Source organism: Coffea arabica, chromosome 8e (genome assembly GCF_036785885.1).
Source record: "Coffea arabica cultivar ET-39 chromosome 8e, Coffea Arabica ET-39 HiFi, whole genome shotgun sequence".
Taxonomy (NCBI): domain Eukaryota; kingdom Viridiplantae; phylum Streptophyta; class Magnoliopsida; order Gentianales; family Rubiaceae; genus Coffea; species Coffea arabica.
The window spans coordinates 31,234,889-31,250,311 of NC_092324.1; the positions used below are offsets into that span (position 1 = coordinate 31,234,889).

Consider the following 15,423-nt stretch of genomic DNA (forward strand, 5'->3'; position numbering starts at 1 on the left):
CTACTTTATTATTGATGATCTAGCCACGTGAGCTACGCATGATTTGGTGTTTTCCTCTTTTGTGTGTCGTCTTCACGTCTCAATGGTCTCTAGAAAAAGTTTCCAGATTCCTTTCCTTAATGGAGTAATCTTCTGAGCTGTTCTAATTACTTCGTGGATTGGGCCTATACACTTAATTGTATCCATTGTTTGGTTCAATCGGAAATGATGTCTCTTCTGGTCATTTGGGTTGGGAATTTTGTCTATCCTCTACCATTTTTCGTTTTGCCCATTTCACTCTATTGTGGTTTTGGATCAAGCATTCCCTTTCTTGCGCCCGCTAGATTTCTTGCAGCTATTTTTCTTTCTCTTGGTCGATTTCACCGAGGATTCAATGTTTGTGTCTTGTTTGTGCTAATATTTTGAGCCTTTGGCTTTTGTTTCCCCAATCTGCACTTTCCTACTTCCAAATATGAAGATGAAGCTACTGATTTTATTGCCTTCCACTTTTAAGTTTTTTTTATCACTGGATCTGTGTTTTTGCTTGTTCCCTTTTTTTGGTTCTTATTTATTTGTTTCGTTTTCACTTTTCAACTGTGAAGATGAAGATACTAATTCGACTACATTCCACTTTTCAATTTTTTTGTCATTGAATATGTGTTTTGCTTGTTCCCTTTTTTTGGTTCTTGTTTTTTTATTTAGTTTTTTGTTTACTTCATTTCAATTGACGGGTTCTTTTTGTATCAATGCAAGTTTAATTCCGAATTTACACCCGTTGGACTGCAAGTATACAGGTCGCAATTGTAGTACGAGATGTGTATCGGGTCGATCCCACGAGGAGCAATTTAAAACAATTATTAGATACTAATTTACTCTATTATTTAGACTCACAATTAATTTGAGCAGAAACTTCAGATTTTAATTCAACTACAAAAATTCTTAAATAGATAAATGCAATATCTCAAGGGGAGTAGAATTCACTAAATATTAAGATCTAGGGATGTAGATTCCACTTATGACACAAAAGATCTAAAATGAATTAATTCAACACTTGTTACTGCTCTTGTTTAACCAAGGATTCATTTCCAGAAATACCAAAATCACATTCTCATGATAATAATGGGTTAAAACAGATTAGTTTGTCCTAATCTCTTGGTAAATACTAAATCTGTTCTTATTCACACATGAAATGCAGATTTCATCCACTTGAACGTATTTCTATTCTCATGAATATACAACTCAAGTTCTACTTGTGTCATTCCATTATTTTTACCATTTCTCAATGAATAAAAATAACTATAAACCTGCTATTGGTGATCAAGCAACAACAAGTAATCCAACATACACAAGTAGATAAGTTAATACAAGACATAACAAGAATGAATAACAATCACTTCATATCATTTGGCCATAAGTTTCATCTACTCCCTAGATAAAGAAAATTAGCTACTCATGAATGATAAAACACTCATAACTTCATTAATGTAAATCATCATGAATTACAAATACAAACAGAGTAAAGAAAGTCTTAGCCAAGATATGGTGAAGCCTTCCAAAAATCTCCTTTGTCTTGAACTTAGATGATTACAAGATGAAATCCCAATTGCCCCTTGCAAGTCCTAGGTAGAGAGAATATGTTTTTCTGTAAGAAACTAAGCTACGAATGGCTCTCAGATCTCTCCCCATATCTCTGCATAAAAAAAACACTCAAATGCTCCATTTTTCCAAGTCAAATTCTCTCCTTTGATTCCCAAATCTCCACTTTGTTAGCATAGTCAAAAACCAATATTTTTGACTTGAAAATAAGCCACTTTTCTTGCCCTTTTGTCTTCTGAAGCATGTGCACCGAATTCCCTTGCATCTTATAGCTGGAAAGTGGTATGAACACAAGAGAATTGACTGAGTCAAATTGCAGAATTTCGGCTATAAAACGCGCCTACACAAAACGCGGTTACAAGTCACGTTTTGTGTACTCGCGTATTCACTTTGGCCTTACTTCATCTGCGATTTTCTCTATCATAAAGGCCGAACTAGCTTTTGTGCAAAACACAAAGGTTGTAGCCCTTTGAGTTAGCTTTCCAATGCTTCAAGAATCATCCAAATCGGAGCTTTGTAGCCTGAGATATGATCGAAATACTGTCACCTGTTCAAACCTCTGTTTTAACTTCCGACCACAGGGTGCAGCTTCTGTATTCCAGCTTTTTGTCCATGAAGATGGCAGAACTGGATTTCGATGTCTTCATACAAATTGTAGATCTCTTTCTTAGCTTTAAAATGGTATAAAGATCACCTCAATCCGATGAGTGTAGCTCCAGATATGATCAAAATATTGAAGAGTGTCAAAACTGCCTTGAAGTGCAATTCTTCACTTGAACATTTTTCACTTCATTTTTCTTTTCACCACTTAAATTCATCACCAAATCTCTATTTTTCACCTCAATTGACCTCCTTTGGTGATTGATTCATTATTCCTGCATAAAAATGAAGTTTTTACTATTAAAATCAATAGAAATGCAATATTATCCACTTTTACCAAAAATATATAATTTTACCAAAAACCTCTTTATTTTATTTATAAAACTAAATAATCAACTCAAAATTAACTAATAAAATGCACTTAAAAATACGTAAAATAAACTCTTATCAAATACCCCCACACTTGAATCATTGCTTGTCCTCAAGCAATATAAAATTCCAACTATCAATGATCCAAAAATTGAAAATAAACATATGTAGTATTTCAACTCCATTTCCTTGAATCAAGGTAAATAACCCTTATGTGATCTTTCCATTAAGTTCAAGTACTCATAATATCAAGCAAAGAAGAGCCAAGTATACCATAATTTTACCAATTCAACTCAACTTCTTATTTTTATCCAATTTCGTAAGCAAGCAACTCCTATAGTCAATAAAGATGCTAACTAATCTCATGATCAACTTCTTATTTTTCTTAAAGAGGGATTTAATTTACTTTTTATTTATTTATTTATTTATTTATTTATTTTATATATTTTAAGGGTTAAATATTACTTAAGTTGTGAAAAATGCCTTTGACGCGAAGATCAACATTTTTAGATGCAGATCCCCGGTTACTCAACATTTCACATACTCAAGTTGCTTTGCATACTCTTAATTCAAGTACCTTTTTACGCGAATGTCGACATTTGTAGATGCCAACCCCCGGTTACTCGGTACGAGAATCATTGGAGTAGAATAACCATTTTTTTTATATATATATATATATATAATAAAATTCCCTCTAAGAGTAATCATGAGAAGAGTATGACACTTATTAACCATATTAATTTCTTATCTTATAAAATTAGATAAAAAGAAGAATTTTCATCAAATATACAAAATATAGGCATAATTTTCTCCACTTTACTAGATATACTTTCCTATAGATGTAAAAATTATAATCACATAAAAATCATTCCCAATTTTCATGAGAAAAGAAGTATCAAAACCGCATATATTTATTTCAAAAGGATAAGTGACAAAATTTTATTTATTTATTATAGTTAATAACATATATATGTATAAGGTTTTGGAAAAATTTTGACAGAATCTCCCCTTAAAAGTGGACTAAAACTCCCTGCCAGCAACCACAAGAAACACCATTTAAGCACAAGAATTATATCAAACACAACTAAAACCACAAGTATCACACATATTTCTCCCCCCACACTTAAATTACACATTGTCCTCAATGTGTAGGGAAGAAATGAAACAAAAGAAGAAAAGAAAAGAAAGAAGTACTCCCCAAGTCAATGGCTGAGATCCTTATCAGCCACTAATCACGAACCACTGTCAAAATACAAGTACCTACCACATAGAAAACAGAAAAATAAAATGAAGTTAAACATCTTAAGTTCCACAAGTTAAGATAATTAGGCAAGCAAGTTCATCAACTAAAGATAGCTTCTGCAGTGTGCCAAGTCAGTCATCCCCCTCGGCATCATCGTCATCCTCTGCATCACGATTGGGCGGTGGATGAATGCCCAAATGATCTTCAATTCGGCTTAGACGATTATGGAGTAAAAATGAAGATTTGTGAGTTGGGTAGAAGGAAAAAGGAAAAACGCGGCTGGAAAAATGGAAAAGTGAAGAAATGTTCTGGAAATCGCGTTTTTTAAAGCAGAAAAATGAACCAAAAACGCGCCTTCAACGCGCGTTTTTAAATCCGCGTTTTCTGCACAAATCTCGCAGAATTGAAAACGCGGTTACGTATGAAAACGCGACTTAAAGTCGCGTTTATCTGTGTCGCGTTTTCCAGTTTTGCTCAGGCGAGAAAACGCGACTTCCTCCAAAACGCGACTTCAAGTCGCGTTTTAAAGGCGCGTTTTCTGTTCTGCAGGCGCAGAATTGAAAACGCGATTCTGAGAAACGCGACTTATAGTCGCGTTTCCTTGGAAAACGCATTTTCTGCTTCGATTTTTAGCAGAATTTCAACTTTTGAAAAATTACAAAAGGTACCCCAATGACTCAAAATGCATCATAGATCATTTGTTTGCCAATTTTAATGACTGGAACAAATGTAAAACATTAAAAACATGCATTTTACCCCTTTATAATGAATCAAAAACACCTTTAACGCAAATCGAGAGGTTGAGTTGTTTGATCAAAGTTCGCCTTTTTTGTACTCAATTGGTCATCCTTGCCTTCAATTGCCAACCCTACATTACAAAAACAACAATTTAGCTAAAACATTGATTCAAACCACAAAATCACACCAAGTTAACAAATATAACCTAAATATTGGGTTGCCTCCCAATTAGCGCTTTTGTTTATAGTCGTTGGCTCGACTGAAAAAGTTGAATCACTTTAGAGCATTTAGAGAGAGATTTTCTTCCCATGGGTCGAAACTCCCGAACCAATCCACCATGTGGTGAACCATGCATTGATCTTCATAGTCGAATTTCCTCAAATGCCAAGGAGGAATATTAGACTTGTCATAGAGAGGCTCAACTTCACCTTGGAGTGGATTTTGCTTGTCTTTTCTGAATTGGCTCAACTTTTCACCATTTTCTTCATGGAATGGAGAATTTATTAAGCCAACTTCCATCCTTATCTTCTCCTCCTTTGTTCCTACACCATGAAAGTTAATACCAAGGACATTTATAAATTTAACTTCTTCGGTCCTTTCTTGGTTAACCTTTTCATCATATGGCATATTAGACACAAGAGCAGTAGGCTCTATATTCCCTTCTTTATTATCCAAATTGAATTCCAATTCCTCACCATTAACCCGTAATATAAGCTTACCTTTTTCTACATCAATTATAGTTCGTGCAGTGGCTAAAAACGGTCGTCCTAGAATAATTGGCATTCTCACATCTTCTTCAATATCTAAGACAACAAAATCCACAGGTATTATAGATTGTCTTACCTTTATGAGCACATTTTCCAAAATACCCATGGGATGTGTGATTGACCGATCCGCCAATTGCAATGTAATATTGGTAGCTTTTAGCTCTTGAAGTCCCAATCTCCGGGCAACCGATAACGGCATAAGTGACACACTTGCACCTAAATCACATAAAGCATTAGAAAAATGCAATTGACCAATAGTGCAAGGAATAGAAAAACTTCCCGGATCTTTCAATTTAGGAGGGAGTTTATTCTTAATCAATGCACTACACTCTTCCGTTAATGCTATCATCTCATTATCTACAATTTTCCTCTTCTTTGACATGATGTCTTTCAAGAAACGTGCATAAGAGGGAATCTGTGTTATAGCATCAATGAAAGGAATGTTAATGTGCAATTGTTTAAACATTTTGAAGAACTTTTCAAACTCCCGATCCTGTCCATCTTTCTTCAACCTGTGAGGAAAAGGTATCACATTAGAATTTAATTTGGGATGAAGTGCATCAATATCAATGATAACATGATCATTTTGACTTTCTTGCTCCCCTTCAATTGCTTGCTTCTTGTCTTTTTCACCACCTGAATTTTCAAAATCGAATCCCTCAACCGTTTTACCGCTTCTAAGAATGATTGCATTGACATGCTCTCTCGGATTCACTTCGGTTTTACTTGGTAATTCACCAGGGTTTCTATTGTTGATCACATTGGCAATTTGACCAATTTGAACCTCCACATTCCTGTACATTGTAGTGAGTTGATCCAGTCTCCCTTCTACTCGTTCAAATCTGTCCGAAGTCACCTTAGCAAGTTTTTCCACCGCGATCTCCCAACTTGGTTTAGTTTCAGCCTGTGGTTGCCTTGGTTGAAATCCCGGCGGATTGGTTGGCCTTTGTTGATTGCCTTGATCTTTCCATCCAAAGTTTGGATGATTTCTCCACCCCGGATTGTAAGTATTCGAGTAGGGATTATTTGGAGCATTTCGGTTGTAATTATTGACAAATTGTACCTGCTCAGAATCAACACACTCATTAATATCATGTTCACCTCCACAGAAAGAACAACAAGCTACGTGAGCATTAGATGAACTTGGGCTAACTCCACCTTGTCTACTCAATAACTTCATCACGTTATTCATTTGGGCACTCAACATATTGAGAGTGTCCATTTCGATCATACCTGCGTGACGTCTCGTATTACCTCTTTCATTGGCCCATTGGTAGTTATTTGCTGCCATTTCTTCTATCAAATTTTGAGCTTCTTGGGGTGATTTACCCATTAAAGCTCCACCTGCGGCTGCATCAATAATAGTTTTAGTGGAGAAAGATAAACCATTATAAAAGGTTTGTATAATCAGCCATTCGGGTAGTCCATGGTGTGGACATTTCCGTAACAAATCTCTAAACCTTTCCCATGCTTCATATAATGATTCTCCTTCCATTTGACTAAAACCAGTGATATCCATTCTTAGCTTAGCAGTCTTACCAGGTGGAAAATACTTATTCAAAAATGCCCTTGATAAATCATCCCATGTGGTAAAAGTGTTAGGAGCATGAGAGTGTAACCACATTTTTGCCTTATCTCTTAATGAAAATGGGAACAACCGTAACCTTATAGCATCATCACTAACTCCATTCATTTTAATTGTATCACATATTTCTAAGAATGTAGCTAAGTGTGAGTTAGGATCTTCTACAGCATTACCTCCAAATTGAGATTGTTGAACCATTTGGATAAGTGATGGCTTAATCTCAAAGTTGTTAGCATTTACCGTAGGCCTTGCTATGCTCGTTTGAGATCCTTGTGTTCCCGGTAGAGCAAAATCTCGTAGAACTCGCCTATTTGCTTCATTTTCAGCCATTTCTTCTTCAAATGGTAGTTCTATCAAAATTTTCTCTATCGGTTGCCAAATCTCTTGCTCCTCCTGCTGTTGTGTGTGCCTCCTTTGTCTACGTAGTGTCCTCTCAATTTCTGGATCGAAAGGTGCGACTTCTCGAGACTCCCGGTGCATACACTACAAACAGAAATAAGGGATATTATGCAACTTCAATGGTAAAAAAACTGATTACAATATAAGATTAAATATAATCTAAAAAAAATAAAGCTGTCTAAATTAATAAAGATGATTAGGCTCTAATATTGCCGCTCCCCGGCAACGGCGCCAAAAACTTGACGGGTTCTTTTTGTATCAATGCAAGTTTAATTCCGAATTTACACCCGTTGGACTGCAAGTATACAGGTCGCAATTGTAGTACGAGATGTGTATCGGGTCGATCCCACGAGGAGCAATTTAAAACAATTATTAGATACTAATTTACTCTATTATTTAGACTCACAATTAATTTGAGCAGAAACTTCAGATTTTAATTCAACTACAAAAATTCTTAAATAGATAAATGCAATATCTCAAGGGGAGTAGAATTCACTAAATATTAAGATCTAGGGATGTAGATTCCACTTATGACACAAAAGATCTAAAATGAATTAATTCAACACTTGTTACTGCTCTTGTTTAACCAAGGATTCATTTCCAGAAATACCAAAATCACATTCTCATGATAATAATGGGTTAAAACAGATTAGTTTGTCCTAATCTCTTGGTAAATACTAAATCTGTTCTTATTCACACATGAAATGCAGATTTCATCCACTTGAACGTATTTCTATTCTCATGAATATACAACTCAAGTTCTACTTGTGTCATTCCATTATTTTTACCATTTCTCAATGAATAAAAATAACTATAAACCTGCTATTGGTGATCAAGCAACAACAAGTAATCCAACATACACAAGTAGATAAGTTAATACAAGACATAACAAGAATGAATAACAATCACTTCATATCATTTGGCCATAAGTTTCATCTACTCCCTAGATAAAGAAAATTAGCTACTCATGAATGATAAAACACTCATAACTTCATTAATGTAAATCATCATGAATTACAAATACAAACAGAGTAAAGAAAGTCTTAGCCAAGATATGGTGAAGCCTTCCAAAAATCTCCTTTGTCTTGAACTTAGATGATTACAAGATGAAATCCCAATTGCCCCTTGCAAGTCCTAGGTAGAGAGAATATGTTTTTCTGTAAGAAACTAAGCTACGAATGGCTCTCAGATCTCTCCCCATATCTCTGCATAAAAAAAACACTCAAATGCTCCATTTTTCCAAGTCAAATTCTCTCCTTTGATTCCCAAATCTCCACTTTGTTAGCATAGTCAAAAACCAATATTTTTGATTTGAAAATAAGCCACTTTTCTTGCCCTTTTGTCTTCTGAAGCATGTGCACCGAATTCCCTTGCATCTTATAGCTGGAAAGTGGTATGAACACAAGAGAATTGACTGAGTCAAATTGCAGAATTTCGGCTATAAAACGCGCCTACACAAAACGCGGTTACAAGTCACGTTTTGTGTACTCGCGTATTCACTTTGGCCTTACTTCATCTGCGATTTTCTCTATCATAAAGGCCGAACTAGCTTTTGTGCAAAACACAAAGGTTGTAGCCCTTTGAGTTAGCTTTCCAATGCTTCAAGAATCATCCAAATCGGAGCTTTGTAGCCTGAGATATGATCGAAATACTGTCACCTGTTCAAACCTCTGTTTTAACTTCCGACCACAGGGTGCAGCTTCTGTATTCCAGCTTTTTGTCCGTGAAGATGGCAGAACTGGATTTCGATGTCTTCATACAAATTGTAGATCTCTTTCTTAGCTTTAAAATGGTATAAAGATCACCTCAATCCAATGAGTGTAGCTCCAGATATGATCAAAATATTGAAGAGTGTCAAAACTGCCTTGAAGTGCAATTCTTCACTTGAACATTTTTCACTTCATTTTTCTTTTCACCACTTAAATTCATCACCAAATCTCTATTTTTCACCTCAATTGACCTCCTTTGGTGATTGATTCATTATTCCTGCATAAAAATGAAGTTTTTACTATTAAAATCAATAGAAATGCAATATTATCCACTTTTACCAAAAATATATAATTTTACCAAAAACCTCTTTATTTTATTTATAAAACTAAATAATCAACTCAAAATTAACTAATAAAATGCACTTAAAAATACGTAAAATAAACTCTTATCAAATACCCCCACACTTGAATCATTGCTTGTCCTCAAGCAATATAAAATTCCAACTATCAATGATCCAAAAATTGAAAATAAACATATGTAGTATTTCAACTCCATTTCCTTGAATCAAGGTAAATAACCCTTATGTGATCTTTCCATTAAGTTCAAGTACTCATAATATCAAGCAAAGAAGAGCCAAGTATACCATAATTTTACCAATTCAACTCAACTTCTTATTTTTATCCAATTTCGTAAGCAAGCAACTCCTATAGTCAATAAAGATGCTAACTAATCTCATGATCAACTTCTTATTTTTCTTAAAGAGGGATTTAATTTACTTTTTATTTATTTATTTATTTATTTATTTATTTTATATATTTTAAGGGTTAAATATTACTTAAGTTGTGAAAAATGCCTTTGACGCGAAGATCAACATTTTTAGATGCAGATCCCCGGTTACTCAACATTTCACATACTCAAGTTGCTTTGCATACTCTTAATTCAAGTACCTTTTTACGCGAATGTCGACATTTGTAGATGCCAACCCCCGGTTACTCGGTACGAGAATCATTGGAGTAGAATAACCATTTTTTTTATATATATATATATATATAATAAAATTCCCTCTAAGAGTAATCATGAGAAGAGTATGACACTTATTAACCATATTAATTTCTTATCTTATAAAATTAGATAAAAAGAAGAATTTTCATCAAATATACAAAATATAGGCATAATTTTCTCCACTTTACTAGATATACTTTCCTATAGATGTAAAAATTATAATCACATAAAAATCATTCCCAATTTTCATGAGAAAAGAAGTATCAAAACCGCATATATTTATTTCAAAAGGATAAGTGACAAAATTTTATTTATTTATTATAGTTAATAACATATATATGTATAAGGTTTTGGAAAAATTTTGACAGAATCTCCCCTTAAAAGTGGACTAAAACTCCCTGCCAGCAACCACAAGAAACACCATTTAAGCACAAGAATTATATCAAACACAACTAAAACCACAAGTATCACACATATTTCTCCCCCCACACTTAAATTACACATTGTCCTCAATGTGTAGGGAAGAAATGAAACAAAAGAAGAAAAGAAAAGAAAGAAGTACTCCCCAAGTCAATGGCTGAGATCCTTATCAGCCACTAATCACGAACCACTGTCAAAATACAAGTACCTACCACATAGAAAACAGAAAAATAAAATGAAGTTAAACATCTTAAGTTCCACAAGTTAAGATAATTAGGCAAGCAAGTTCATCAACTAAAGATAGCTTCTGCAGTGTGCCAAGTCAGTCATCCCCCTCGGCATCATCGTCATCCTCTGCATCACGATTGGGCGGTGGATGAATGCCCAAATGATCTTCAATTCGGCTTAGACGATTATGGAGTAAAAATGAAGATTTGTGAGTTGGGTAGAAGGAAAAAGGAAAAACGCGGCTGGAAAAATGGAAAAGTGAAGAAATGTTCTGGAAATCGCGTTTTTTAAAGCAGAAAAATGAACCAAAAACGCGCCTTCAACGCGCGTTTTTAAATCCGCGTTTTCTGCACAAATCTCGCAGAATTGAAAACGCGGTTACGTATGAAAACGCGACTTAAAGTCGCGTTTATCTGTGTCGCGTTTTCCAGTTTTGCTCAGGCGAGAAAACGCGACTTCCTCCAAAACGCGACTTCAAGTCGCGTTTTAAAGGCGCGTTTTCTGTTCTGCAGGCGCAGAATTGAAAACGCGATTCTGAGAAACGCGACTTATAGTCGCGTTTCCTTGGAAAACGCATTTTCTGCTTCGATTTTTAGCAGAATTTCAACTTTTGAAAAATTACAAAAGGTACCCCAATGACTCAAAATGCATCATAGATCATTTGTTTGCCAATTTTAATGACTGGAACAAATGTAAAACATTAAAAACATGCATTTTACCCCTTTATAATGAATCAAAAACACCTTTAACGCAAATCGAGAGGTTGAGTTGTTTGATCAAAGTTCGCCTTTTTTGTACTCAATTGGTCATCCTTGCCTTCAATTGCCAACCCTACATTACAAAAACAACAATTTAGCTAAAACATTGATTCAAACCACAAAATCACACCAAGTTAACAAATATAACCTAAATATTGGGTTGCCTCCCAATTAGCGCTTTTGTTTATAGTCGTTGGCTCGACTGAAAAAGTTGAATCACTTTAGAGCATTTAGAGAGAGATTTTCTTCCCATGGGTCGAAACTCCCGAACCAATCCACCATGTGGTGAACCATGCATTGATCTTCATAGTCGAATTTCCTCAAATGCCAAGGAGGAATATTAGACTTGTCATAGAGAGGCTCAACTTCACCTTGGAGTGGATTTTGCTTGTCTTTTCTGAATTGGCTCAACTTTTCACCATTTTCTTCATGGAATGGAGAATTTATTAAGCCAACTTCCATCCTTATCTTCTCCTCCTTTGTTCCTACACCATGAAAGTTAATACCAAGGACATTTATAAATTTAACTTCTTCGGTCCTTTCTTGGTTAACCTTTTCATCATATGGCATATTAGACACAAGAGCAGTAGGCTCTATATTCCCTTCTTTATTATCCAAATTGAATTCCAATTCCTCACCATTAACCCGTAATATAAGCTTACCTTTTTCTACATCAATTATAGTTCGTGCAGTGGCTAAAAACGGTCGTCCTAGAATAATTGGCATTCTCACATCTTCTTCAATATCTAAGACAACAAAATCCACAGGTATTATAGATTGTCTTACCTTTATGAGCACATTTTCCAAAATACCCATGGGATGTGTGATTGACCGATCCGCCAATTGCAATGTAATATTGGTAGCTTTTAGCTCTTGAAGTCCCAATCTCCGGGCAACCGATAACGGCATAAGTGACACACTTGCACCTAAATCACATAAAGCATTAGAAAAATGCAATTGACCAATAGTGCAAGGAATAGAAAAACTTCCCGGATCTTTCAATTTAGGAGGGAGTTTATTCTTAATCAATGCACTACACTCTTCCGTTAATGCTATCATCTCATTATCTACAATTTTCCTCTTCTTTGACATGATGTCTTTCAAGAAACGTGCATAAGAGGGAATCTGTGTTATAGCATCAATGAAAGGAATGTTAATGTGCAATTGTTTAAACATTTTGAAGAACTTTTCAAACTCCCGATCCTGTCCATCTTTCTTCAACCTGTGAGGAAAAGGTATCACATTAGAATTTAATTTGGGATGAAGTGCATCAATATCAATGATAACATGATCATTTTGACTTTCTTGCTCCCCTTCAATTGCTTGCTTCTTGTCTTTTTCACCACCTGAATTTTCAAAATCGAATCCCTCAACCGTTTTACCGCTTCTAAGAATGATTGCATTGACATGCTCTCTCGGATTCACTTCGGTTTTACTTGGTAATTCACCAGGGTTTCTATTGTTGATCACATTGGCAATTTGACCAATTTGAACCTCCACATTCCTGTACATTGTAGTGAGTTGATCCAGTCTCCCTTCTACTCGTTCAAATCTGTCCGAAGTCACCTTAGCAAGTTTTTCCACCGCGATCTCCCAACTTGGTTTAGTTTCAGCCTGTGGTTGCCTTGGTTGAAATCCCGGCGGATTGGTTGGCCTTTGTTGATTGCCTTGATCTTTCCATCCAAAGTTTGGATGATTTCTCCACCCCGGATTGTAAGTATTCGAGTAGGGATTATTTGGAGCATTTCGGTTGTAATTATTGACAAATTGTACCTGCTCAGAATCAACACACTCATTAATATCATGTTCACCTCCACAGAAAGAACAACAAGCTACGTGAGCATTAGATGAACTTGGGCTAACTCCACCTTGTCTACTCAATAACTTCATCACGTTATTCATTTGGGCACTCAACATATTGAGAGTGTCCATTTCGATCATACCTGCGTGACGTCTCGTATTACCTCTTTCATTGGCCCATTGGTAGTTATTTGCTGCCATTTCTTCTATCAAATTTTGAGCTTCTTGGGGTGATTTACCCATTAAAGCTCCACCTGCGGCTGCATCAATAATAGTTTTAGTGGAGAAAGATAAACCATTATAAAAGGTTTGTATAATCAGCCATTCGGGTAGTCCATGGTGTGGACATTTCCGTAACAAATCTCTAAACCTTTCCCATGCTTCATATAATGATTCTCCTTCCATTTGACTAAAACCAGTGATATCCATTCTTAGCTTAGCAGTCTTACCAGGTGGAAAATACTTATTCAAAAATGCCCTTGATAAATCATCCCATGTGGTAAAAGTGTTAGGAGCATGAGAGTGTAACCACATTTTTGCCTTATCTCTTAATGAAAATGGGAACAACCGTAACCTTATAGCATCATCACTAACTCCATTCATTTTAATTGTATCACATATTTCTAAGAATGTAGCTAAGTGTGAGTTAGGATCTTCTACAGCATTACCTCCAAATTGAGATTGTTGAACCATTTGGATAAGTGATGGCTTAATCTCAAAGTTGTTAGCATTTACCGTAGGCCTTGCTATGCTCGTTTGAGATCCTTGTGTTCCCGGTAGAGCAAAATCTCGTAGAACTCGCCTATTTGCTTCATTTTCAGCCATTTCTTCTTCAAATGGTAGTTCTATCAAAATTTTCTCTATCGGTTGCCAAATCTCTTGCTCCTCCTGCTGTTGTGTGTGCCTCCTTTGTCTACGTAGTGTCCTCTCAATTTCTGGATCGAAAGGTGCGACTTCTCGAGACTCCCGGTGCATACACTACAAACAGAAATAAGGGATATTATGCAACTTCAATGGTAAAAAAACTGATTACAATATAAGATTAAATATAATCTAAAAAAAATAAAGCTGTCTAAATTAATAAAGATGATTAGGCTCTAATATTGCCGCTCCCCGGCAACGGCGCCAAAAACTTGACGGGTTCTTTTTGTATCAATGCAAGTTTAATTCCGAATTTACACCCGTTGGACTGCAAGTATACAGGTCGCAATTGTAGTACGAGATGTGTATCGGGTCGATCCCACGAGGAGCAATTTAAAACAATTATTAGATACTAATTTACTCTATTATTTAGACTCACAATTAATTTGAGCAGAAACTTCAGATTTTAATTCAACTACAAAAATTCTTAAATAGATAAATGCAATATCTCAAGGGGAGTAGAATTCACTAAATATTAAGATCTAGGGATGTAGATTCCACTTATGACACAAAAGATCTAAAATGAATTAATTCAACACTTGTTACTGCTCTTGTTTAACCAAGGATTCATTTCCAGAAATACCAAAATCACATTCTCATGATAATAATGGGTTAAAACAGATTAGTTTGTCCTAATCTCTTGGTAAATACTAAATCTGTTCTTATTCACACATGAAATGCAGATTTCATCCACTTGAACGTATTTCTATTCTCATGAATATACAACTCAAGTTCTACTTGTGTCATTCCATTATTTTTACCATTTCTCAATGAATAAAAATAACTATAAACCTGCTATTGGTGATCAAGCAACAACAAGTAATCCAACATACACAAGTAGATAAGTTAATACAAGACATAACAAGAATGAATAACAATCACTTCATATCATTTGGCCATAAGTTTCATCTACTCCCTAGATAAAGAAAATTAGCTACTCATGAATGATAAAACACTCATAACTTCATTAATGTAAATCATCATGAATTACAAATACAAACAGAGTAAAGAAAGTCTTAGCCAAGATATGGTGAAGCCTTCCAAAAATCTCCTTTGTCTTGAACTTAGATGATTACAAGATGAAATCCCAATTGCCCCTTGCAAGTCCTAGGTAGAGAGAATATGTTTTTCTGTAAGAAACTAAGCTACGAATGGCTCTCAGATCTCTCCCCATATCTCTGCATAAAAAAAACACTCAAATGCTCCATTTTTCCAAGTCAAATTCTCTCCTTTGATTCCCAAATCTCCACTTTGTTAGCATAGTCAAAAACCAATATTTTTGATTTGAAAATAAGCCACTTTTCTTGC

At 35.2% G+C, this 15,423-nt stretch overlaps 2 protein-coding genes and 2 non-coding genes across 4 annotated transcripts; 2 read left to right on the forward strand and 2 right to left on the reverse strand.

The window, feature by feature from the left end:
* Positions 1-4,798: 4,798 nt before the first annotated feature.
* On the reverse strand, positions 4,799-6,514 carry LOC113704612 (uncharacterized). Its single transcript, XM_027226497.1, has 2 exons — positions 5,089-6,514; positions 4,799-5,007 (listed from the first exon to the last, which is right to left on the reverse strand). The coding sequence occupies exons 1-2, from the start codon at positions 6,512-6,514 to the stop codon at positions 4,799-4,801; spliced, it is 1,635 nt and encodes a 544-aa protein (XP_027082298.1).
* A 199-nt stretch (positions 6,515-6,713) lies between these two features.
* On the forward strand, positions 6,714-6,820 carry LOC113705162 (small nucleolar RNA R71). The gene has a single exon (XR_003451809.1). It is a non-coding gene; the product is annotated as a small nucleolar RNA R71 (small nucleolar RNA).
* A 4,790-nt stretch (positions 6,821-11,610) lies between these two features.
* On the reverse strand, positions 11,611-13,326 carry LOC113704613 (uncharacterized). Its single transcript, XM_027226499.1, has 2 exons — positions 11,901-13,326; positions 11,611-11,819 (listed from the first exon to the last, which is right to left on the reverse strand). Exons 1-2 carry the CDS (start codon positions 13,324-13,326, stop codon positions 11,611-11,613), a joined length of 1,635 nt encoding a protein of 544 aa, XP_027082300.1.
* Positions 13,327-13,525: 199 nt separating this feature from the next.
* LOC113705163 (small nucleolar RNA R71) lies at positions 13,526-13,632 on the forward strand. The gene has a single exon (XR_003451810.1). It is a non-coding gene; the product is annotated as a small nucleolar RNA R71 (small nucleolar RNA).
* Positions 13,633-15,423: the final 1,791 nt, after the last annotated feature.